The sequence below is a fragment of the Pipistrellus hanaki genome (genome assembly GCF_964339955.1).
Source record: "Pipistrellus hanaki genome assembly, chromosome: 7".
Taxonomy (NCBI): Eukaryota; Metazoa; Chordata; class Mammalia; order Chiroptera; family Vespertilionidae; genus Pipistrellus; species Pipistrellus hanaki.
Genome location: NC_140509.1, coordinates 54,870,706 through 54,896,223, shown reverse-complemented (window position 1 = coordinate 54,896,223; position 25,518 = coordinate 54,870,706). Strand labels below are relative to the sequence as shown.

General features: G+C 38.9%; 1 protein-coding gene across 1 annotated transcript in view; it reads left to right on the top strand.

Moving 5' to 3' along the window:
* The first annotated feature begins 54 nt into the window (after positions 1 to 54).
* The window catches only part of SESN1 (sestrin 1), an 82,045-nt gene continuing 56,581 nt past the window's right edge, over positions 55 to 25,518 (top strand). Inside the window, exon 1 of the mRNA XM_084890541.1 lies at positions 55 to 1,357. Within this exon, the coding sequence (XP_084746667.1) occupies positions 1,079 to 1,357 (279 nt within the window). The 5' untranslated portion in view covers positions 55 to 1,078. The remainder of the gene's footprint in view (positions 1,358 to 25,518) is intronic.

Here is a 25,518-nt window from a genome sequence, read left to right as displayed (position 1 = left end):
GAGGGTCCGGAGGTAGCCCGCGGAGGGCGGGGCTTTTTTTCCCAATGGCTTTGCCTCCGCGGGTCGCGTCTGCCTGGGCGGGGAAGAGGGCGCTAGGGCAGGGACGGCTCCCCGGCTCCTGGTTTGTGCCGGGCGGAGAAAGGGGAGGGACTGGGGGTGAGGACCCCATCTCCCCTCCCCGCGCCCGCCCTCTGGGGCGAGCCCCACCGATGGGGCTGGGCGAAGGGGCGGGCTCTGCGCCTCGGGCCCAGCGCCTCCGCCAGCTCCGCGGCGCAGCCCCGCGCTCGGGGATTGCAGGGCAGCCGGGCGCCCGTCAGGAGTAGCGGGCGGTGGGCGAGGAGGCGGACGTCGGGGAAACCAACGGCATCTGCCCGAGGCCAAGGGCCGGGCCGCGACGGGGCGGGAGACGCTTTCCTTCGACGTCGCTGCCGAGATCGCGACTCAGCTGGAGGCTGCAGCCGCCCGCCGCCCCCCGGGAGCGCCTGGATCTTTCGGCCGCAGCAGCAGCGAGCGAACCAGGCGTCGGCCAGCCTTGCCCGCCGGCGTGCAGCCAGCGCCGGGCGGCTGCCGAGGCGCGGGGAGGGCGGGGCCTGCGCGGAGGAGGGCGGGGCGCGGGCGCTCCCGGGAGCCGGGTGGCTGCTGAGACCAAACCCCGAATGGCTGGCTGGAGGGCGCTCCGCTGGGACCAGCCTTTTTGGGCAGAGCACGGATTTGACAGCTCCGCCGCGTGAGAAGGTCCGCTGACCCCGCAAGAATACCCGCTTCCCCGAGTCCAGCAAAGCCAGCGCTGCGAGGTTTGCACTTTCCAACTTGGGTTTTTGAGGCTGATCCGAAAAGACTGCCGCCCCTTCGTGTAGGAGGGGAGAGAGCGTGAGCTCCTCTGCCTTGCAGTTCGCTGGAAAGCCATCCACCTAGAAGAGACACTCTGGTTCCACATGTCCCCCGGACGCATGTTCTCATGAAGATTCGATTTCTCTGACACTGTTCTTAACATTTCTCGTTTAAAAAACTACAAAGTGCTTTTGGGGACATGCTGAGCGGTAACTGAAGGCTGCAAAGAGAAACATCTCCCATTGTCATGGCTGAAGGAGAGAATGAAGTGAGGTGGGATGGGCTGTGCAGTCGAGATTCAACTACGAGAGAGACGGCGCTGGAGAACATCAGGCAGATCGTTTTGAGAAAAACTGAGTATCTCCGTTCGGTGAAAGAGACACCTTATCGCCCATCGGACGGGCTTTCAGACGCTGGCTCTTTGGATGGGTTGAATAAGCTGCTTGCTCATCTGCTTATGCTTTCCAAGAGGTGTCCCTTCAAAGATGTGAGAGAGAAAAGCGAGTTTATTTTGAAGAGCGTCCAGGTAAGGAAGAGCATTGTAATTACAACGGTCTATAGAGTGACATTTTACTTGCACTTAAGTTCGCTTTGTGTTTACTTCTAATAGGTTGTTGTATGAACTCATTATGAGTTCACGCTACATCTTAAAATTAGAATGTTCTATAAAACATTGAATTGGGGGCCAAAATTGAACAAGATGAACTAAGAGAAAAGCAATTTTCAAATATGGGTTAACAAGTATTGTCTTTCTGGAATGTTTCAGCAGAAGCTCCATTCCTCCTATGAAAAATTACAGTTATTTGCAAGTTAAGACCCTTCCTTTTATTTACTTTTACATGTTGTTGGGAAATGTAGCCAGTATGCTTTTCACATTGTTGCAAACTGTTCTGTGTGGAAAGTTTCACATTTAACACTCTCTAAAATATAAAGAACATTCAATGTTTCTTTGTCAGCTTGTTCAAGATAATTAGTGAAACAACTTTCTTTTGTTCTTATAAAACAAAACAAAAAATCCAGGGTCTGTTCTCTAAATGCAATCTTTTAAGAATTACATAAAATAAAAGCTTATGTTGTTATAAAAGCTGACATCTTCAGATTTAAAATTTGGGCCCAGGTGGAATGTATGGCAGAAACACTTTTATGGTAAATTACTCAACCAGCTTTCTCTGTGTTTGCTTGAGTTGTTTTCTTTCTTTTCATTTTCACACGTGCACTCATTTAAATTGTGAGTGCAACAGGTTAAACATATTATAGTTTTCCTCCTGTTTTGTACATAATCAATTTATCCCATTTTATTGAAGATTTATTGAAAGGGTTCTTTTTTTAAGAGAGGTTGTTTTTAAATATAAAGAATGCTCAGTAGCCCTCTATACTTGTTCAAAGTATGTGTTGTTAAAAGTCATAGTGTGAGAAGTTTTTAAAATTTATAATTAACTTGTGTATGCATGGAAATTAAGATAAACAGTTTTTCTGTTCTGTCTTGAATTTAGTTTAAAAGCAATAGAAAAATGAAGACTTCACAATCTTAGGATATTTCTTTTTAAAATTACTTTGAAAATAATCATTATAACTCCTTTATCCAGAGTTACCAGAGAGGAATTTTCTATTTACCCTTTTAAGCATCAAAAGTTATATTTCTACCTTAGACTGCTTTTTCTTTTTCTTTTTTTTTTCTTTTTTCTTTTTTTTGTAATGGGGTTATCATTGTGCACATCAGTTACTGTTGCATAGCTAAAGATGGCTTGTAGAAGACTATATGATTCATTGTTTTTGAATTTTTGTGTTCAGTTCCGTTGTTTATTGTAGGTATACTTCATTTGGTTTCTTCTTTAATCTTTCATTTTGCTGCTTATTTTATGTTAAAATGGTAAACCAGATAATCAATTTGGTTAAGAGTTAGAGTGAAAATATAATCAATAAAAAATTTAAGAAAGAAAATAGAGATATAGTGAAAATAAGTAATTGGCCTCGGGAATACAGGGTCAAAGCACTATAATATAGTAAGTAAATGGGTACTGGAGTCAGATGACAGAGTAGGCTCAAATTATCTCTTTTACTTGTTTGTTTATTGTTAAAATATATTTTTGTTGATTTCAGAGAGGAAGGGAAAGGGAGAGAGAAATATCAATGATGAGAATCATTGATTGGCTGCCTCCTGCACCCTCCCTCCCCCCCTACCTGCAACCTGGGCATATGCAGTACTCAGGCCAATGCATGACTAAGCCAAACAAGCTGGGGCGAATTATTATCTCTTTTATTAATGTACTACATAATTTTGTACAAATAAGTCACTGGACTTGTTTTAGCTTGGATTTCCACACCTGTAAAGTGGGAATAATAAAATAGAGCTATTGTGAGAATTAAATGTGATGTCATTGTGGTTGATTTTCCCCCTTTCATAAGTGAAATACATAGAGTATATGATATAGTATATTTCAAGACTCATTCATCCTGCAAAATGATTCAAGGCTCTCTTTAACTGTAAAGGTTTCCCATAGATTTAGATTCTTTTTTCATCTCTGCATCTATTGCACTTTATTCCTGCCACAATTTTATTTATTTATTTATTTATTTATTTTTAAAAATATATTTTATTGATTTTACACAGAGAGGAATTGAGAGGGACAGAGAGTTAGAAACGTCGATGAGAGAGAAACATCAACCAGCTGCCTCTTGCACACCCCCCACTGGGGATGTGCCCGCGACCAAGGTACATGCCCTTGACCGGAATCGAACCCGGGACCTTTCAGTCCACAGACTGACGCTCTACCACTGAGCCAAACCAGTCCCGGCAATTCCTGCCACAATTTTAACAGGCGCATATATTGTGTTATAATCATGTTTATGTGTCTGCCTCTCTCAGGAGGGCTGTAACTTTTTAAGAGTATTGGCTGGGACCTGGAAGCTACTAAATAAATATCTAGTAGATGAACAAATTTATATTTGACTTCTTTTGTTTCTTATTAGTTTGAATAGATGAAGTTACCGCCGTATGGAGTTTCCCACCCCACATCATTCAATCATGCCTTCATTCAACCAGTGGTTATGGAACCCCAGGTGAATGCCATTCTAAGAACTGAGAACTAGTGATCAACAGTTTTGACATTCTACTGAAGGGAGACAGACCATAAAGAAGTAAACAATTAATGCAATTTTAGATAGGAAGGGAAGACTTACCTGAAGAGATGACATATAAGCAGAGATTTGATGAATGAATAAAAATTATCCTGGCAAAAAATGAGATTTTTGAGGGGGCCATAGGGATCAATACGTGTCTGTGACTCATGGCAAGAAAGAGCAGATAAGTTCTAGGAATCAAAAGTAATGCATTGTAGTAGGGGCATACAGTTTGTTGGAAGTGTGAAAACTTGAGCACAAACTTACATATGTAAACTCTCCTTGACTCAGTTTTTTTATTTGCAAAATGAGAATAATGCTAATAATTCTGCTTCACAATGAGAATAAAATGAAATAATGCTCGCAAAGCATAGCAAAGTGCCTACATTTAAGAAATGCTCAGTAATGTTAGGAATTCTTATTGCTTTAGGCAGCCAGATAATAGGATCTTATAAGCCTTGTTAAGATCTGTGGACTTTACCCTAGGAACAGGAAGAAGCCCCTGGGGGGTTTTGAGCAAGATGGTGACTTGTTCCTTTGTGTGTTAGAAGGATTGCTTTGAAAGCAATGAGGAGAATGGATTTCAGGGGTCAAAGTTGACATGCAACATCTGTTAGGAGTTTGTCCACTAGCCCAAAGCAAAAATGATGATGGAGTAGGATATAGTGGAAAAAATGAATGGGTTTTGGAGATAGCTAGACATAGTTGGATATAGGAGGTGAGGAAAATAACAGACATAAGGATGGCTTGAAAGTTTCTGGCTTTAACTACTTGCTGAGTAGTTCTATAATTTCCAGAAACAGAGAGTGGGTCAGTTTAGGGGGAATGAAGAGTTTTGATTTAGACATGTTGAGATTACATTGCCTATGTTGCATCCTATTATAATAGAAAAAGCTCACAAGAGGATGTTTGCCCCTACTATACTACTGTTCCTCTTCCCCCATTATCTCTCACTTCTCCAGACTTAGCCCTCCTCCACCTTTATATCCACCTGCAGAGCCATTTATCTAAAAAGAAAATCTGAGCATGTTACTCTCCTGCCTAAAATACTTTAAAATAGGACAGACTCTAAACTTCGTAAGAATTCAGCGTCATCTGATCTCCACTTAACACCCCAGCTCACTGCCCAGCACCCCCAGCCTCAGTATTCAGACCCTAACATCAGCCTCACAGGGAAATCAAATAACTCCAGAATGCTCTTTGTTATTCATTAGTAACAAAGCAGCAGAAGTTGAACTATATTTGCAATTCCTGCAGGTCAGCTCAGAATACTATAATTAGGAAGGGAGAGATGGTAGGGCATCTCTGTGTTCCTGTTGTAATTTATTGATTTCACGTCAACATACTTAAATTTATTTAGCACATTTTTTGAGCACTATTCTGTGCCAAGCTCTGATGCAGGACTGGGGAGGTCAGTAAGATTTGTTCTCCACTTTTGAGGAAGGTCATCTATTCTCATATTTTAAAAATTTAACCCCATAATACTTTTTGATATGTTTGATTTCCCTAAAGAAAGGAACAGAAGTAACTGGCTCAATATACTAATAGAGTCCACTGGTAAACTGTAGGGGGTGCTGTAATTAGGGGGTAAATGTGAATGTATACACATACATCCAAAGATAATGAGTAGTCAAAAGAGCCAGGTACATTTTCAAGAATGGTCATTTGATTATTTTCATTTTCTTCTGAAAATGTCTGAAAGTAATTTGACTTATGATAGAAGATTTAGACCAAGTAACAAGGTATTTATCTTTAAGTGGGATGGAGGAGGCATTAAGTGATTGTTACACCCCAGTGAGAAATGAAACTTAAGCTGTTGGGTATGGTGCACATTTACAGTTGTTAGAGTTCCAATTGGAGTGTTCCTATCCACCCCTGGCTTACAGGATGATTCATATAGCACTATCTATCCTCAGTGTCTTCTTATAACACACTAATACATCCTGTCCTCTTCCTTTGTTCTGACTTTTCAGAAAGATTGAAACTAACAAGAATACTCCTTTAAAAAAATATTTTATTGATTTTTTACAGAGAGGAAGGGAGAGAGATAGAGAGCTAGAAACGTCGATGAGAGAGGAACATCGACCAGCTGCCTCTTACATGCCCCCTACCGGGGATGTGCCCGCAACCAACGTACATGCCCCTGACCGGAATTGAACCTGGGACCTTCAGTCCGCAGACTGACGCTCTGCCACTGAGCCAAACCGGTTTTGGCAAGAATACTCCTTTTTAAAAAATATATATTTTATTGATTTTTTTACAGAGAGGAAGAGAGAAATAGAGTTAGAACATCGATGAGAGAGAAACATTGATCAGCTGCCTCCTGCACGCCCCCTACTGGGCATGTGCCCCACAACCAAGTGCATGCCCTTGACTGGAATCGAACCTGGATTGACGCTCTATCCACTGAGCCAAACCAGTTTTGGCCTTTTTTTTTTTTTTTTTTTTAAGTTTTCAGCTTTTAAAATATTTTATTCCTTTTACAGTGTCCCAAATGGTCTGAAGTATAAGGAAAAAAAAACCCAGAATGATTAATTTTTTATTTTACTTTTTAAAATATATTTTTTTATTGATTTTGGAGAGGAAGGGAGAGGATAGAGAGAGATAGAAACATCAATGATGGGAAAGAATCATTTGTCAGCTGTCTCCTGCATGCTCCCCACTATAGATCGAGCCTACAACCCAGGCATGTGACCTTGACTGGAATTGAACCTGAGACATTTCAGTCCTCAAGCCAAAACTTTATCCACTGAGCCAAACCAGCCAGGAGCTGATTAATTTTTAAAAACATATTTTTAACTTATTTCAGAGAGGAAGGCAGATAGATAGATAGATAGAGAGAGGGAGACAGAGATTAATGAGAGAAAAACATTTATTGACACCCCCTCCCACATGCTCCCCTCCTGGGGATGAGCCTGCAACCCTTCTGTAAGGCCCCAGCTGGGGATTGGGCATGCATGGTTGATAGGTTGACAACAAATGAACTGGACCAGAATCATTAATTTAAAAAATATTTTTCTAACATACTTATTGTTTTGTTCATAAATGGGAAGTAGTGTTTTGCAGGAAAATGGGATATTGAACACTTACTAGATTTTGATTTGAGGTCATAGGTTGTCCATGATATCACAGAGGACTCTGTGAACAGTTTAATTAGAATTGTCTCATCTTTAACACATGTGCTCTTAAGGTGATGTACAAATCATTCATGGAATAAAAGAATTAGAAAATAGGTTTGTTCTCTGTTTCAGAGTTACATTTTCCTTTTGGTAAGCCATTAGAAATTTGCCAAATATCTTTTAAAACATTTGTATAGATAGTCCCATCTAATAAAAGAGTAATGTGCAAATTGACCAACACACAAGATGGCTGCCCCATGTGAATACAAGATGGCTGCCACAAGATGGCTGGCAGGGGAGAGCAGTTATGGGCAACCAGGTCTGCAGGGGAGGACAGTTGGGGGGGACCCAGGCTTGAAGGAAGGGCAACTGGGGTTGGGGGGCCAGGCCTGCAGGGGAGGGCAGTTAGGGGCAATGGGGCTGGCAGGGTAGTGGTTAGAGGGTGATCAGGCTGGCAGGCAGAAGCGGTTAGGGGCAATCAGGCAGGTAAGCAGGCCAGTGGTTGGGAATCAGCAGTCTTGGATTGTGAGTCGGACATCCCTCGAGGGGATCCCAGATTGGAGAGGGTGCAGGCTGGGCTGAGGGACACCCCTGCCCCATGTGCATGAATTTCATGCACCAGGCCTCTAGTAAATTAATAACTCAAATAGCTAATTTAAGGATTTGTCGAAACTTTGACCCAACAGAAGGTAATTGTGGGATCTTGGGTGTAATAAAGGATTAGTAATCACTTAAAACTTAGTCATAATGGGGCCCTGAATGGTGTTATGTCTTAATCATAAAGAACTTTCATATTTAAAAATAGAAAATATTTATGTGGCAGCCAATTAGTGTGGACTGGAGGAACTGTAGACATGGGAAAACTTAGAATTTGTGGAAAGACAAGGGGAGATGCTGGGGAAAGGGAAGGAAATGCTTAAAATACATAGGAGGATAAAAGTACTGCTGGAGTTCAACAGCACCCAGCAAGCCTTGCCACTAATTTTAATCTTCTTTATTACAATTTCTCAGTCATTTTTTCCCCCCACACTATGGTAAAATACTTGCTTTTTTAAATGGAAGTCAATGGAAAAGGGGATTTACTTTGATCCAGCTTTTCTAGATCATTTATTACATTAAGTGAAAAAGACGATAGTTGAGCCGAAACTGGTTTGGCTCAATAGATGGAGCGTCGGCTTGGGGACTGAAAGGTCCCAGGTTCGATTCCAGTCAAGAGCATGTACCTTGGTTGCAGGCATATCCCCAGTGGGGGGTGTGCAAGAGGCAGCTGATCGATGACTCTCACTCATCGATGTTTCTAACTATCTCCCTTCCTCTCTGTACAAAATCAATAAAATATATTTAAAAAAAAAAAAAAAAAAAGACGATTAGTTTGCAATGAGATTTGGAATTACCTTAGAAAAACGAGATACTTTAAGTTTTATATTTTATTTAAATCTTACCCAGTTTTTTAACTTAAAAAGGGAAAGTTCTTCATAGGTTTATAAAGTAGTACTCATAATATATCTTGAAACAACTTCCTAAGCTTTTAAATTAAAGGGAAATAAAATTTGCGATATGAGTTTTGTGAGTTATATTACCCAAATCAACTTAATATATAAATATTCATTAAAGGAATAGTATTCACTTAGTCTTTTAACTTAATTGTATAAATTGACAAGCTACTAAATAAATATGTATTTATAAATATGCCTTTTAAAAAAAATAGCTAGGATAATTTGTCAATTTTGTGTTTAATGTTCAGTAAAGTCTAATTAGAACTTTAGTAAACCCACTAAAAATGAGCATTTACTGTTTTGATACTTAAGTGTTTGACAAGCATTGCATACTTGTCTTTAAATTTTACATGATTTCATTTTCTAGCAACTTGGCAGGTGTTAAGCTGTCTATAATTACAACTGAGTGATTTTTCAAATGCTATTCATAGCCTAAACACAGAAAGAAATTCTTCCGATCATGTGATAAAGACCAAGCCTTGCAAAATAGTGATAGGGTGATATGTCCAATGGAACTGAAAGACACAGAAGTCTTTCAAAAGTAAAAAGTGACAGGGAGACAGGTTTTCTCATCAAATAAAGTCTTCGAAGTCATTGTTAGTGATTATATCTCACCAAATTAAGATGTGCCTTACTCAACTAACAAGTAATGTATACATTTGGCAGACTGAAATTATAAATATAACTTAAACTTATTCAGTTTTGTTGTATAATAATTGACATTTTATTGAACTAATATAGATTTGATCACTGAACCTAGTGAATTATTTATTTCATTAGGTGTTTGTTGTATGCTTACTATTTAATAAACACTATGCTTATCTATTTTTTGACATGTCAAAGGAAAGGCTGTATGTTTCACTTAATTTTAATAATGATTCTACTTAAAAAAACAAAACAATTCTGGTCAGGTAGCTCAGATGGTTAGAGTATCATCCCAATATGCCAAGGTTGCAGGTTCGATCCCGGATCAAGGCACATACAAGAATCATCCAATGAGTACATAAATAGTGGAACAACAAATCGATAATTCTCTCTCGCTCTCTCTGTGTTTCTTTTTTTCCCCCTCAAATCAACAAATAAACTTAAAACAAAACAAAAAAAAAGAAGCTTGTATTTTATTTTTTATCTCCTTTGTGATGTGATTATAAAAACTAAAGGAGGTAATATTGATAAAGCATTTTGTAAGCTTCAATACACTGTATACATTTAATTATGAATTAACACTTGAAACTTTTACTAATTTGTAAATGAGGATAATAATAATACCAATTTTACAGGGTAGTTTTGATAATTAAATAACATGAAAAGCATTGAGAAGTGGGCCTGATTCATAGTAAGCACTCAACAAATATTGGTGATGATGAAGATGAAGATGATGAACTTGATCTAGGTCATTTAGGTAAAAAAATTAAACTCCAAACCAGCATTTTTTTTGGATTTTTATATTTATTAGAGTTTAGGATTTTTATGGGATTATTATATACTAGGAGCCCAGCACTCAAAATAGTGCAGCGCTACCCACCTGCAGCCCTGCCTTGACACCCAAATCTGTCAGTGTAGAGCTGCTCCAGCATGCCTGGCCCAGCCCCAAAGCCCTCTGGCCTTCTCTACCAGCTTCAAGCCCTGACCTCAGTCCCTCCAGTCGCCTCAGGCTAGTCCGCCTTCTCTGGGCTCCTCCCCACTTCTGCCCTGTCTCTGGAGTCTCTGGAGCACTGTGGCGGCTCCTCCCCATCATGGCGATGGAGGAGAGCGTGAAAGCCTCCTGCCTGCTGCGCTGTGCTCCTTCCCCTGGCAGGTGGGCCCTGGGATACTCAGAGTGCAAGCGGTGGGTGGTGAAGGACTGATGAGGGGAGTGCTATGGGCTCTCAGCTCTGCCTTCCCCAGCATGGGATGGTCCCGCCTCCCTAGGGTGCCTCCTCCCTCCCCCCTTCCACCCCATCTCTGGAGCAACGCCCCAGTTAATATGCTAATGACCTGACCTGTCATTACCTATTACTGTGTCCCACTCATTAGCGTATTAGCTCTTTATTAGTATAAATTTTTTAAATTGACTTCAGAGATGAACAGAGAGTCAGAAACATTAATGATGAGAAAGAATCATTGATCAGCTGCCTCCTGCATGCCCCCTATGGGGATTGAGCCTGCAACCCAGACATGTGCCCCTGACCAGAATCGAACCCAGGACCCTTCGGTCCACGAGGTCTATGCTCTATCTACAGAGCAAAACCAGCTAGGGCCATGTATTAACACTTCTAATTGCCTTTTGTACATTAAATATTTATATATTGGCTGATTAATAAAAATGTCCAACTTTATGAAGGTTCTTCTAACCAGTCACTACCCCACATTTGCTCAGCGTTTTGCCCCAGAGGTGGTGGCACTACTATGACATCTATCTCCTCCTTGAAGTCCAACGCCATTCTGGTATGTCAGCATGACACTAGCAGGCAGGGATTGCAAGCAGGCAGGGATTGCAAGCAGGTAGCTCCATGTGTTGTCCAGTGGCCAGGTGCACACATAGAGATCCATGACTAAGGCCTGTGCTTCAGTACCTAGACACCATTGGAGGATGAATGGCCAAGACCATAGGCTTTGAAGTTAGTCAGACCTGGCTTTAAACGCTCTTCTGTCAAACTACGTGATGTTGGGCAAGTTACATAACCTTCTTACAAGTCTTAGTTCCCCCACAGAATTTGTGAGGATAATGAGGTCATATGTGCAATCCTTACTGGAACTGTATAAGCACTCAGTGAACGTTAACTATTAGTTTTATGTTCTGCCCACACAGTGCCATGGCACAATATGCTTTTTAGGGTTCCCTAAGTCTCTGGGCAGCTGGGAAAGCTTTCACCTACTTTCCAAGTTCCCTGGCTCTAGGGAATAGCACTCTAAAGGAAATAGCACTTCTAGGAATCAAATTAAGGATTTTATAAGTACTTCTTTTTTTTTTTTACACCACCACCATAAGAAGTAAAACAGTATTATTATCCCCATTTTATGTATCAGAAAAAATTAAGGCCAAAAGAGGTTAAATAACGCCCAAATTATCAAATTATCATTACTAAGAAGAGGAGGAGCCAGATTTCAAACCCAGTTTGTGAGATTCCATAGTTTCACCATTATACTACACTATCTGAATAAAAATTTCATGTAAGTTTCCTAACACTGAAAATATATATTATTTTTCTAAATTACTTTTGCTTGAGGACGAAATGGAATCTTGAATGTTTCTAGAGGAAACCACACTTGCACATCAAATTCTTTTTTGTTAATCCTCACCCAAGGAGCCCCCTCCCCTCCCCCCGATTCATTTTTAGAGAGAGTGAAAGGGAGGGGGAGAGACAGAAACATGATGCCAGAGAGATTGCCTTCCGCACACACCCTGACTGGGGTGGGAAGCTAATGGGCTTGAACTCTTTTTTTTATTTTTTATTTTTATTAAATTATTATCTGTGTATATATCTCACCATTGTCCCCCCTCCTATACATACCCTCCCTCCCCAGAGTTTTGTGTCCATTGGTTGTACTTATATGCATGTATACAAGTCCTTCGGTTGATCTGTTATCTCCCCCAGATCTCCCTTCTCTCCCCGCTGTAATTTGACAGTCTGCTTGTTGCTTTACTGAATTGAACTCTTAACCTTTCAGTCAGTGGGCCAACTCTCCAAACACTGAACCAAACAGTCCAGGGCTCAAATTCTCATTTAAACTCTCACTCATCTTAAAATTGCATTTGAATTTTGCCAAATCTCAAACTTTTCATAGTGGCATGTTAATTTTCATTACGTTGTCATAAATTTCAGCTGATTGCAAGGTGGCTCTGCACTGTGATCTTGAAAGTATGGTATACAAAAGATTTATCTTTACATAAGAGATTACCAAGTAAAATGATTTCTTTAGTGAACTGCCTAAAAGAAAAGTTGGTATATTTCCATGAGTAATATAGTAAAGATTAGCTTTGAATGTTAAAAGAGCATTCTCCTAGCTAGTTCATTGTTGCCATGACAGTGCTGGCAGGGTGAGTGTTGTAGTAACTCCTTGCAACGATCTTATTTTAGACCCTAACGTTTGCAAAGCTGAACATCCCCGTCCCCGCCCGACAAGTAACTCTAGTGGAAAAGTACTGGCTTTATAATTGGCTTCTGGCTTTGTAGCTGAAAGACTGCACTATTGTGGGCTTAGAAAAATAGTGTAGGAGTTTGAGTATTTTTCCTGTAGATTATGAATGTTTGAAATTTCCCAAAATATGGTATTGCATTACATGTCTTACAGTAAGTTGTTTACAGCTAAAAAGGGGCCTCAGTAGTCTTCTTAAAAATCTACCCCAGATTTTATCATACATTGAGCTCATATAGAAATCATTTTTCCATTGGTATGTCTCTGTGCATACTTTTAAGTCTTTAGATTCTTTATTCAGTTATTAAGGAAAATTAACATTAGAACAATAAATGATTATGTTTAAACAGTGTAGAAAAGTGCTTTTTTTTCTTATTCTTTCTATTATTCAACTTTTATTTGATCAAATTTGCACATTTTAATCTTGGTTTTTCTTAAATTATGTAATGATTTAAATAAATTACCCAATTTGAACTGTGTAAACTAACATAATTATTGAAGTGTTTTAAAGTACTTCCCTGATATTTTCTAATTGTAAATCCTGTTATAACTATATTTTACTCTAAAATATTTTTAACTCATAATACTAAGTGTATTTTGCATACTTTTGTATACCATTTGTTCAGAGTTTTGATATTAAAAATCTAGAGTATGATAAAACAAAATGATTTTGACAACAAACTTTGTCAAAGAAGATGGAAATTTTAATTCTATACTTGCTTCATTAGTGACAATTACTACAAATAATTACATTTATTTTTTTCCTAAATGGTGCATTCAAAGCTTAGCTCATTTTCTTTAGATGCTGATGTAAGCAAATCTTGCACAATTGGGTCTGTACTAAGTAATTAAGTATGGCTGTCAGGCAAGCCCTTCCTTTTTTTTTTTTTTTTTTTTTTCAGTTTAATATATAAAATGATTTTCTAAACAAAATATTTGACCCCAAGCTAGAGTTGTATTTAACTTTTTCACTAAGTAATGGATATTTTAATCTTTATTTTTAAATTCCTTTTAATGCATTTTATTGTCTCCCTAGTGGTAATTATTGAGACTAAGAGGTGTCTAATTTTAAATTACACTTATCTTTGATAGCTCTTTCTTTGAATTTGGAAGTAGGTGTGTAGTAAAATGTCGAATCAAACCTTAAGATAAATATTCGGTCATTTTGTTTGTACATATATTTATAGTAAATGCTTTTATTGGCTGGACTGAAACTAAATATGGTTAGTTCTTTTTCCTTTGTTAAAATATTTAATAACAGAATTACTGTTTTATTTTTTTCTGAATCCTACAGCACCTCCAGCTAAGGTTGAAATTAGTATGGTTGTTTAAAGTAAGAACTCATTTTAAACCTTTCTTTGTACCTGACACTGTTCTCACACTGTGAAGGATATAAAAAGTAAAAGACAACCACTACACTTAAGACCTTTCCAATGACACAGAGGAAAAAATTTAAAAACAAATCAAGACTATGACTAAAAATGTTAAGTTTTATGGTACTAAGTTGACAAAAGTGTAACTGTTGGTGGGGGACTGCTCATAGTAATTCTACATTTAGGAAATCGTCTGAAAAAAGATTTATTATGGTAACAATTACTATAGAGCTAGTTCTGATATAAATGTATTATCTATATGTATTTTTACATGTAAATGGGACTATAACCATTTAAATTATGGATTGATTAAGTTATGGTCCATCCATATAAAGGACTATTATATAATTATTAAAAGTTGTTTGAAAATATATAATAAAAGAATAAATATATATGTAAGTGGAAAAGCAAGTTTTAAAGCAGTATGGCAAGTATATATATTTTTATAGAGAGGGCAAAAAGTCAAAAAACCTATATGCACCAAAATATTAACTGTAATTCTTTTATTTATTAATATATATTTTCATTGTTGATAGTACTTCAGATAGCTCCCATTTTATTCCCTTTTCTCTCCCACTCCCAGCCCCTCCCCACTCCCCACGTCCCAGGTCTTCACAACCCTATTGCCTATGTCCATGAGCTATGCATATCCTATATAATGAAGAGCTAATATGCAAATAGTTGTCACCACCATAATGGCTCAGATACTCAGCACTGGGGAGAGAAGAATGGGGACCAGCCAGGCTGTGGTCTGGGAGAGCTGCACGCCCTGCTCTCCCAGGCGCCAGAGTCTGGGCTGCAGTCTGGAAGAGGGCCAAGCCACCAGCCCTACAGTCCCGGGCATCAGTGGCTGCACCTGCGCCTGCGGCCCAGGAGAGGGACAAGCAGCCTTATCTGTGGTCCCGGGTGCCAGCGGCTGGCTGTGTCTGCACCTGTGGCCCGGGAAAGGGACAAGCCACCCACTTCGCAGTCCCAGGCACTTGCGGCTTCAGCCCAGGCGAAGCCGCCCGCAATTGTGGCTGACCTAGGTGGAGCCATCCCCATTTTGGGTCCTAGGTGTCTACAACCAGTCAGAGGAGGGAATCCTGGGTCCTGAGTGTGGGGTGAGGCAGAGGCATTTAGGGGTAATCAGGCAGGCAGAGGTGGTTAGGGGAGATCAGGCAGGCAGGCAGGCAGGCAGGTGAGTGGTTAGGAGACAGCAGTCCCGGATTGTGAGAGGCAGTTGGAAATCTCCCGAGGGGTCTTGGATTGGAGAGGGTGCAGGCTGGGCTTAGGACCCTGCCCCCACCCTGTGCACAAATTTTGTGCACTGAGCCTGTACTAAGTATGTAAGTTCTTTGGTTTATCTCTTTTTGTCCCCCAAACTCCACATTGATATATGTCAATCTGTTCCATGGCTCCCTGCTTCAGATCTTATTTTGTTGGTCAATTCCTTTTGTTCATTAGATTCCACAAATAAGTGAGATCATCTGATAATTTGTCTTTCTCAGTTTGGCTTATTTCACTTAGCATTATATTTTCCAGGTCCATCCATGCTGTCCCAAAGGATAAGAGATTCCTCTTTTTTACAGCTGCATATATTACATTATTGTAAGTGTCCCACAGCTTTTTTATCCATTGGTAATAGATATTCTTTTTTTTTTTTTTTTTAATATATTTTATTGATTTTTTTACAGAGAGGAAGAGAGAGGGATAGAGAGTTAGAAACATCGATGAGAGAGAATCATCGATCAATTGCCTCTTGCACACCCCCCACCAGGGATGTGCCCGCAACTAAGGTACATGCCCTTGATGGGAATCGAACCTGGGACCTTTCAGTCTGCAGGCCGACACTCTATCCACTGAGCCAAACTGGTTTTGGCGGTAATAAATATTCTTTATGGAGAGAGAAACATCGATCAGATGCCTCCTATACACCCCCTTCTGGGGAGGTGCCCGCAACCAAGGTACATGCCCTTGACTGGAATCGAACCTAGGACCCTTCAGTCAGTTGGCTGATGCTCTATCCACTGAAACAAACTGGTTAGGGCGGAGTAAATACATTTTGATGAAATAATTAACTTTACTTTTCAGCTCATCTGTTTGCCCAGGAACCTGTATACACTGTTCTGTTTCTATCCCCAACATGCCCAAACCAAACCTCTGATGACTGGTGGGAAGAAATTAATGTTCTGTTGTACTTTCCTGTAGATTACATTTTGGCCTCATCTTTGTTTTCTTTTTATGGCCCTCTTTTATTTTCCTTTCCTTCTCATGTATTGAGCATTATAAATAAAACAGTTCAGCTTGGCTATTCCCATGTGGTAATACCATTGAAATTTGAAGATTGAGATGACTAAAGTAAAATTTACATTAATTATATTTTAAAGGTCATTGAAAGGAAGTAGAACTAGATAGGATCTTGAGTCTGTCTGATGAATTAACCTTACAGCAGAAACTAGGGCTGATGTTCAGCCAATATTCATTGGCACAGCAATATGTGTTAAAATACTGAAGTATTTTCATACCAGCTGGTAAATAGTAAATAGAAACTGCAAAGGCAATAAAATAAATGATACATAATCAAGATGGGTGGTTTATCTTAGAAACCACACAGGCACTTGGGTTCCAAGCTGGACTGGTCACTGAAGCATGGAGCTAGGAAGTTTGCCCAAATGCCTTATTTATTTCAGGATAGGAGAGAGGACCAGGCAGGTGAACCTAATCTGTAAACCCACAAAATAAGTGCTGGTGACTGAGGAGTCTGCCACAAGTCAGAGACAGAAACACTCAGGGTTCAGTCTGTCAGGTCAGCTTGAGCAGCTTTTCTTTAAGAATTGAATTAGTTATCTGTTGCTTCACAGCAAATTTGATGGTTTAAAACAATACATATTTATTATCATACTAGAGGCCCGATGCATGAAATTTGTGCAAGAGTAGGTCTTCATTCCTTGCCTGCAGCACTGGCTTCCCTCTGGCACCTGGGACCCGGGCTTCCCTTGAAGCCCCAGCTTTGTCTGGAAGGACTCCGATCTAATTAGCATATTATGCTTTTATTATTATAGACAATTTCTGTGCATCAGGAATATGGCTACAGCTTAGCAAGGACCTCTGCTTCAGAGTTTCTCATGAGGCTGCAATTAAGGTGGTGGCCAGGATTGTGTCTCATCTGACAGTTCAAATGGGGAAGGAATTGCTTCTAATTTACATGGCTGTTGTCAGGATTCAGTTTCTTGAGTTGAGAGCCTTAATTGATTGGAGGCTGCTCGAAGTTCTTTGCCATGGGGGCCTCTGTACTTGCTTATTCAGAGAAAGCACCTGAGAAGAACCAGAGACTTAAGTACCAGCAAAAGATACCAGCAAGATGGAAGTCATGGTGTTTTATAACCTAATCTTGGAAGAGACACACCATCATATTTGCCTTAGTCTGTTCATTAGAAGCAAATCACTAGGTCTAGCCCATACTCAAGAGGAGCGATTACACATGGAATGAGTAACATGAGGTAGGGATCATTGGAAACCTTTTAAAAAGCAGCCTACCACAACATACCTCCTGAAGCTAGAGGTTGGGCAGAGTGGGCCTCCTGGCTTACTGTAAAGAGAGTTGTGGTTTAGGTTATGTGCCCAGAAACCTAATTCATGTCTAGAAGAGAGTGTGGCCCAGTAAGTGATAGTATGAGCCCAAGCTCTGTTCCTTCCCCACCCTTGCAACCAGTCTCCAATAAGAAAATCTCACATCAGCCTGGCCAGTGAGATCATTTGATAATTTGTCTTTCTCAGTTTGGCTTATTTTAGGCCCTGATCTCTCCTCCAAGGCTCAGTTGGAGAGTCCAGCCCATCTGCCTCTAGCAGCTTCTTTTCTACCTTCCCCCATTATTCCTGTGTGATCCTAGGGAATTTCCTACATTCCTTTCTTTGTGCTAACAGTAAAATAGCATTTGTCCAAAAGGTGGTCAAAAGCTTTCTTTTCATTTAATGATTACCTAATGAGCTGTGAATCAAATCTCAGCTGTGTCTATAATTTGAGTGAACGCATATTAAAAAGAAAGCCCAAAACTTTTCTGAGCATTCTCAAATGAATAATGAGTGAGGTTAAACATTGCAAATCCAAAATTTTATTCAGATGTCCCAAACTCAAATTGGTATACTTTATTATCAATTTAGTGATATCTGAAAGGGGACAGATGAAGTAATTTATATATTTTCAGTTCGCAGGCTGATGCTCTATCCACTGAGCCAAACCGGTCTCTGCTAGTAATTTATATATTTTATAAGCCCCAATCTTTATGGATTTAGGGTGTTGTAGAGCAAGACCAAAGTGATTATATATCTGATAGCAGTTTAAAAAATATTTACCCCATTGAATACAAAATTCAGGCTAGAAAAATTCTTGATTTTAGTTAAAATATATGCATAATTTACATTTTTTTGGTATTTTTTAAACAAATATATTTTATTAATTTTCTATAGAGAGAAAGGGATAGGGATAGAGAGCTAGAAACAATGAGAGAGAAACATCCATCAGCCGCCTCCTGCACACCCCCTACTGGGGATGTGCCTGCAACCAAAGTATTATATTAATACATGCCCTTGACTGGAATTGAACCTGGGATCCCTCAATCTGCAGGCCGATGCTCTATCCACTGAGCCAAACCGGCCAGGGCTGTATTTTATTTGTAATGTCTTAGCCAAATATGTATTTTTAAAATATGTTTTACTGATTTTTTTACAGGGCTGAAGGGAGAGGGATAGAGAGTTAGAAACATCAACGAGAGAGAAACATGGATCAGCCGCCTCTCGCACACCCCCCTACTGGGCATGTGCCCACAACCAATGTACATGCCCTTGACTGGAATCGAGCCTGGGACCTTATAGTCCACAAACTGATGCTATATCTACTGAGTCAAACCGGTTTTGGCTTTATTTTTATATTTAAAATTTGATTGTTAGAGGAGGGAGGCAGAGAGAGAAAGAAACATCAATTGGTTGCACCTTGCATGTGCCCGACCAGGGATTGAGCCCACAACCTAGGTATGTGCCCTAAATGGTTACTGAACCACCACCCTTTGGTGCATGGGATGACACTCCAACCAATTGAGCCACACTGGCCAGGGGAGTATACTAATTTCAAAAGCTGCTATTCTTTTATTTAAATATATTTTTATTGTTGATAGTATCACAGAAAAATCTGCTTTTCTTTAATATCCTTTAGAAATAGCTTTCTTTCAAGACTTGGGCTGTTGATAGAGCAGATCTTTTTCTAATGAATTTTTTCATTTTTGTTTTTTTGTCCATCACAGGATGAAAATTGAGTTCTTAGCTTGTTATAGCTTTCATGAACACTAGATGGCACTCTTGCTCAACTGAAATCTAATTTCTCAATCATATTTTAGTGCTGTGGGCCTTAGAAGAATTAAGTATGCAATTTAAAAGTGCTTATGTTTCCATTTTGTTTTAAAGAAGGGAATTTGGGGAGAAAGAGGAAGTTTCCAAGTGTAAATAGCAGAGCTTAACTATTATAATTCAATTTTTCCACTTATCCAGAAATCACCATGTTAATAATAATGACATCAGTCATTTATTCCACAAATATTTATTATGTACTTACTATCTTTAGGCACTGTTCTCGACATTACATACATCAGTGGGAAAAGGGATAAAAATCTCTATCCTCGCAGGGGTCTTCAAACTACGGCCCGCGGGCCACATGCTGCCCGCAGAGGAGTCTGATCCGGCCCGCCAGGTTTTTTGGGCAGTGAGCGCAGCCGAGGTGTTACAGTAGGAATTAGTAGTTCATATAGTCCGGCCCTCCAGCTCTCTGAGGGACCGTGATCTGGCCCCCACTTTAAAAAGTTTGAGGACCCCTGTCATAGAGCCTATATTCCAGTGCTTGGATTTTTTTTCCAGGTGCCATTAACTTACCCATTTACTTCCCCATTAACTTACCCATTTAATAAGAAGCTAAAGCACAGAAAGGTTATCTAACTTGCCCCTGTTCACCTAGTTAATATCTGTGTAAGAGATGAGATTCAAAGTGAGACATTTGGTCTCTGGAGTTCTAGTAATCTCAATACTGTACTACCTCTCAAAAACTGAAGAGTACACTCAAAACCTGAAGAATATTTTATTATGGATTCTGTTGAATGCAAATAATAAAGCCACCTATTTTTTTATAATTGTTCCTAGATCTGTTTATTCAACTATTCCAATTTTAATGAAAATACTGAATAAAATGTTTATTTATATTTATTTATTTTAAAAATATATTTTATTGATTTTTTTTACAGAGAGGAAGGAAAAGGGATAGAGAGTTAGAAACATTGAAGAGAGAAACATCAATCAGCTGCCTCCTGCACGCCCCCTACTGGGGATGTGTCCGCAACCAAGGTACATGCCCTTGACCAGAATCGAACCTGGGACCCTCTATCCTCTGAGCCAAACTGGTTAGGGCAAAATGTTCATATTTTAATGGTTCTGTTATCAACTATCATATTGTTTTACTCTTTTAAGATAGTGTAGGCCAAGTACAAATATAGCTGGTTTAAGTATATATTTAAGAATCTTTGTAGCCCTGAATTAACCATGTAATAATTTGGATATGTTGTATTAATGAGAACTCTTCCAGATTATGATTTAGTTGTTGTGTAATGACACATGGGATATCAGGTATCAAAAGTTACTCTTTTACTTGCCTGCTTGCTACACTGTGTCATTTTATGTGTTACTAGTCCTGTACTCTTTATAAAAAATAGAGTAAGGTCAACAATACACTATGTAATTGAAAAGTGACATATAACCTTAAATCATTTCTTAGAAGTCTAAGGATATGTTTCATAATTTGGGGAGGAAGGAGCAAATTTACCTTACTCTAAAATGTGTGTGTGTGTGTGTGTGTGTGTGTGTGTGTGTGTTTGTGGTTGTGTTTGGGTTTCCCTGTATACATACTAGTAGCCCACCGTGCGATATCACACGCAGTATGCTGCTTCCGTGGGAGCCAGTGGGAACCGCAGCGTGCTACTTCCGCAGGAGGTGGAAGTGAGCTGCTGATGCCCACTGGGAGCCAGGAGGGAGCCGCGCCAATTCCGAGGGAGGCCGGAGGGAACTGCGCTGCTTTCGTGGGAGGTGGGCCCACTATCTCCTCTCCAGGCCTGCAATCGGCCACAGAGGCTGCAGGTTGTCCCTGCTGTCTGCAGAGGCACCAGCCACTCCGCGACCATGACCGTTGCCCAGAGGCCCTCTGCAGGGCCGGGGTGGAACAGGTGCCTCGTCACTGTGGTGATGAAGCAAGCATCCTGCCAGGCAGCTCATAAGCAGCCAGGCTCCCCCCACCCCCACCAGACTGGGAAACTTTGGCGGGGCTGAGGGGACTGGATGCCGCTATCTTGTAGCTATGGGCGCCTCCATATTTGTGATGGAATGATGGTTAATTTGCATATTAGATAGTATATACAAATATATGTAATTTAGGATAATTTACAATTATACTCGTATTTATCAATGATCAGAATTGTATTCCAACAGCAGACGTGTTCTAAACCACTTATCATAGAAGGAAAATTGGCCACTTCGGAATAAAAATATTGATGACTAATTCACACATAGGCAATTGACAAGTAAAACTTACCTTCAGGGAAGCTGAAATAAGTAGTTCTTAACAGCCAGTTAGGCAAGGCCCTTACTCTTTTACTATAGAACTGTTTTAGATGACAAAGTTATGTTTTCATTATGCTAATAATTAGAGTTAACTTTTAATTAAGTGAAATAATTAGTAAAAGAGGATCACTTCCATCAGGGAATAGAAGGAAGTTTGTAGAAATTTATTTTGGCAGATGCCATAATTTATGATTTCTCAAATTGAGTATTTAGGCTCTTCTAGAGGCCCATGTACCCCTAAATTGAATGCAAAATTGTGTAGACTTAATGAGCATTTTTCTTGGGAGAGGGCCCCAGTTTTATCAGATTTAAAAAGAGATTGTAATCCCCCCAAATTAAGAACCCCTGCTAAAACTAGAATGACCTACTGCATAGTAATCTTATTTTCCTTAAACTTTCAAGAAATGTTTAAATGATTGAAATTTGGACGAAGGGAAAATTTTGTTGATTCAACCTTAGCTTCTCTTTCGTCTGCTATCCTTTTGTGGGTTTCTAGTGATATTGCTACTTGAATTACTTATGATGTTTATCATAAACTGTCAGTTTAGAGATTAAAAGTTCAATTCTTGCTTCAAGAATGTTATGACAGGGAGTTCAGCTAAGCCCAGCAGATCTCTAATCCTAATGTTAATTAACATAAACCATATATACCGGTGAACTAATGAGATATTAGGGTTGTGTTTTTCACTCAGTAAAAGCTGATTAGTACAGATATTGGTAATAGCCAGACTACCAGGGTCAATGTCTTTCTTCTGCCTAGCTATCTAACCTTGGGCAGGTTACTTGACATCTCTAAGCTTCAGTTTTATCACCTGCAAAATAAGTCAATAGTATCTTATATCAAAGAGATAATAGTGCCTTGCTCTCTTTTAAGGTTCTCGGTACAGTGCCTGCCTTAGTACTTATGGCAAAAAAACCTTATATGCCTCAGTTGTCTAAAGTAACACCTCTTCTCACCTTCTAATTCTTTATCTTGATTTTTCTCCTTAGCCCCAAACATTGCCTGATACTATACTGTTATTTTATTTAATTTCAATTCTGTCTGCTCCATGAACACAAACTTTTTCTTGTTTATTGCTGAGATCTCTAGGCCAGTGTTAGCACATACAAACAGATGTCCAATAAATATTTAAGTAGATGAATAAATGTTAGCTATGATTATTACTTGGCAATTTCTGTCCTCCCCCAGCCTAGACCAGCTAATTCAGCTTTTTAAATGAGATAAGTAAGCCAAGAGAAGTCTCTTTCCTGGAGTAGCTGAAATCATAGCTTCAAAAGGAATAATAATTTCTTATAGGACCTCTCTACTCAAGCTGTGGCCCACAGACCAGCAGCATCTGCATCACATAGGAGGTTGTTAGAAACTCAGAATCTCAGGCCTTACCCCAATCCTACTGAATCACACTTGAATCCTCAGATATTGCCTTTTGTTCTCAAGTACATATGTAGCTGAACCCATGATATATTGGGGTCAAGTGATCTGAGTTTCCTTTTAAATTTATCACCCTTGAGCTAACTCTACAGTCATCTATAAGCTTTTATATACTGTTTTGGCTTATAATTTAAGAATTAAATATTTGCTAAATTAATTTACAAGCTGAAGATAAAGATCTAGTTTACTGTATAACCCAAATATCTATGTGAAGTCAATTTTTATATGTTCCATTTAATTTTTGTTTAGAATAACACATTTATACTTATAATTGAAAGTGTTTAAAATTTTAGAAATTTTATTTTTACATTATCAATAATAAAAGGTTCCAAGACAGTAAATTTATTGAAAACATTTTTTTATTAAGGCTGTGTTTTCTTTATATAACATGCCTTTCAATTATTTAGGTTTAATCTGTGGACTTGGGTGTGGTTCACAAGTCTCTATATTAAAGAGATAATATTAGCTCATTACTCTTTCTTCCTACAGGAACTGTAAATTAGAAAAAACTTACTGTTGCCTTAATTTTAGATTACGCATATTTTAAAATCAGATAGATACATCTGAGTTATAATATGTATTTCCAAGAGTTGAATGCATTTTTTAAAGAAAATGCTAACTTTCTATTGTGATAGCAGTTTCAGTCAAGGCTTATATGCATTTATTGAATTAATCATTTAAATTCATTTGATTTAAAGTCAGTTTATCCCGATAGAAAGGTTGAGAGGGGAAAGTTAGAGTAGTTTGTACTTTCCCTCTGGATATATTGAAAGATATAAATTTAACAAAGAGGAACAGGAAAAACAAGTGATTATTTCTGATTTTCTTGGTTATTTGTCTTGGTGAGAAAACTGCTACCTTCCAGCAACAAATTTTCTGAGGCTTAGTACTGGCTCCATGACACAGTCAGTACTGATCGAATTTAATCATAATTTAAGTAAGATTAAATTATTCTATATAGTTAGAGTAGAGCATCCTACAAATACTGTACTAATTATAGTCATTAATGGCCTACTTTTTCTGACCTAAAAAGATAAATGAAGAAGGGAATTGTCTTTGCCTTTGAGGGATTTTCCCTCTAAAAGAGATTAGTTCACTGTCATTGCTATTTATTTTCATATGATACTTTTCTAGAATCTTTGTATAACTCCATAGTACTGAACCAATCCAAAGGGCAGACTGTGTCTTCTCCCATAGGAAAGAAGACTTGGCAGGTCAAATCTCTCTCCAATTAGAAATTAAAAAGTTTTATAAACAGGCTCTTTCAATAAAAGAGCTTAGACATAGATGGGATCTATGGATCAGGAATGTTCATATGAAACATTAGTTTAAAACACTACTACAACATTTCTTATAATAACATCTCTTAAAAATATCCTTTTAAATGTTTTAGAATATATTTCAGGAAAAGAATTCTCAACAAATTATCCTTTGTTAATATTATACTTAGTGATGTGGTTTTTCTACAGATTCAGTGATGTGTACTCTTTAATATAAATGTATATGCATGTTGTTATAGTTTATTATTGCACCGTGCTTAACAGAGGCCTAGCTTTGGTGCTTTCAGGCTGAAACTAAAGGGGTGGTTTGATCAAAGTAGGTCAGAGAGTACCATGGGGTAGCAAAGGGGAAGTCCCTGAGCTTACTCACATTGTCTTGCCTCTGGTGGAGTTCACTTTCATTGTTATGGTCTAGGCCTGTCTTCCTGTGAATGGAAGAAATGCTCACATTGCAGAAAAGACTCAGGAATATTATCATAAGTAACTTTTTAGAATAATAAGTTATTGTCTATTATTTGGGAGGGCAGTAAAAAAGAGAATAAAAGTTAGAATTGAATTTATTCCTAAATTCCACAGAATCAAAAGCATAAATATGATAGCTTCTCTAAGTATAACGTAAGAAGTGCTGTGTAGGTCTCTGTGAGATGGAAACCAGTGTTTTAAATTTTGCCTGCCAGTTCTGCCTTTTTATATGCATAGCTGTTGTGGAAGTGACCGTGTTTTAGAATTAAGGAGCTGTTCTAGGTTTGTCGATTATGTCATATTAATTCTGAGCATATGCAATTGATTAAATGTTATAAGCAAATCTACTTACTGATCATTGGAATAGGTCCTATCATATTTCTATGAAACACCATTTTGTGTCTGTTTGACTGTGTATATTAAGCTGCTATTAGAATCTAGGAGTACACTTCAGCGGGCTTTAAAGATCCTAGAATATTTTAAACATCTCAGTTAAAGTGAAATTTTCTTAAAATAAAATTTTAAGAAATGGCTTCCTTGGATTGGTTAAATGTTAAGAAGTTTATATACTTGATCATCTGATCAAGTATATCCTAGCTAATAAGAGTGAATATACTAATTGACCTTATCACCATTGCAAAGATGATGATGCCC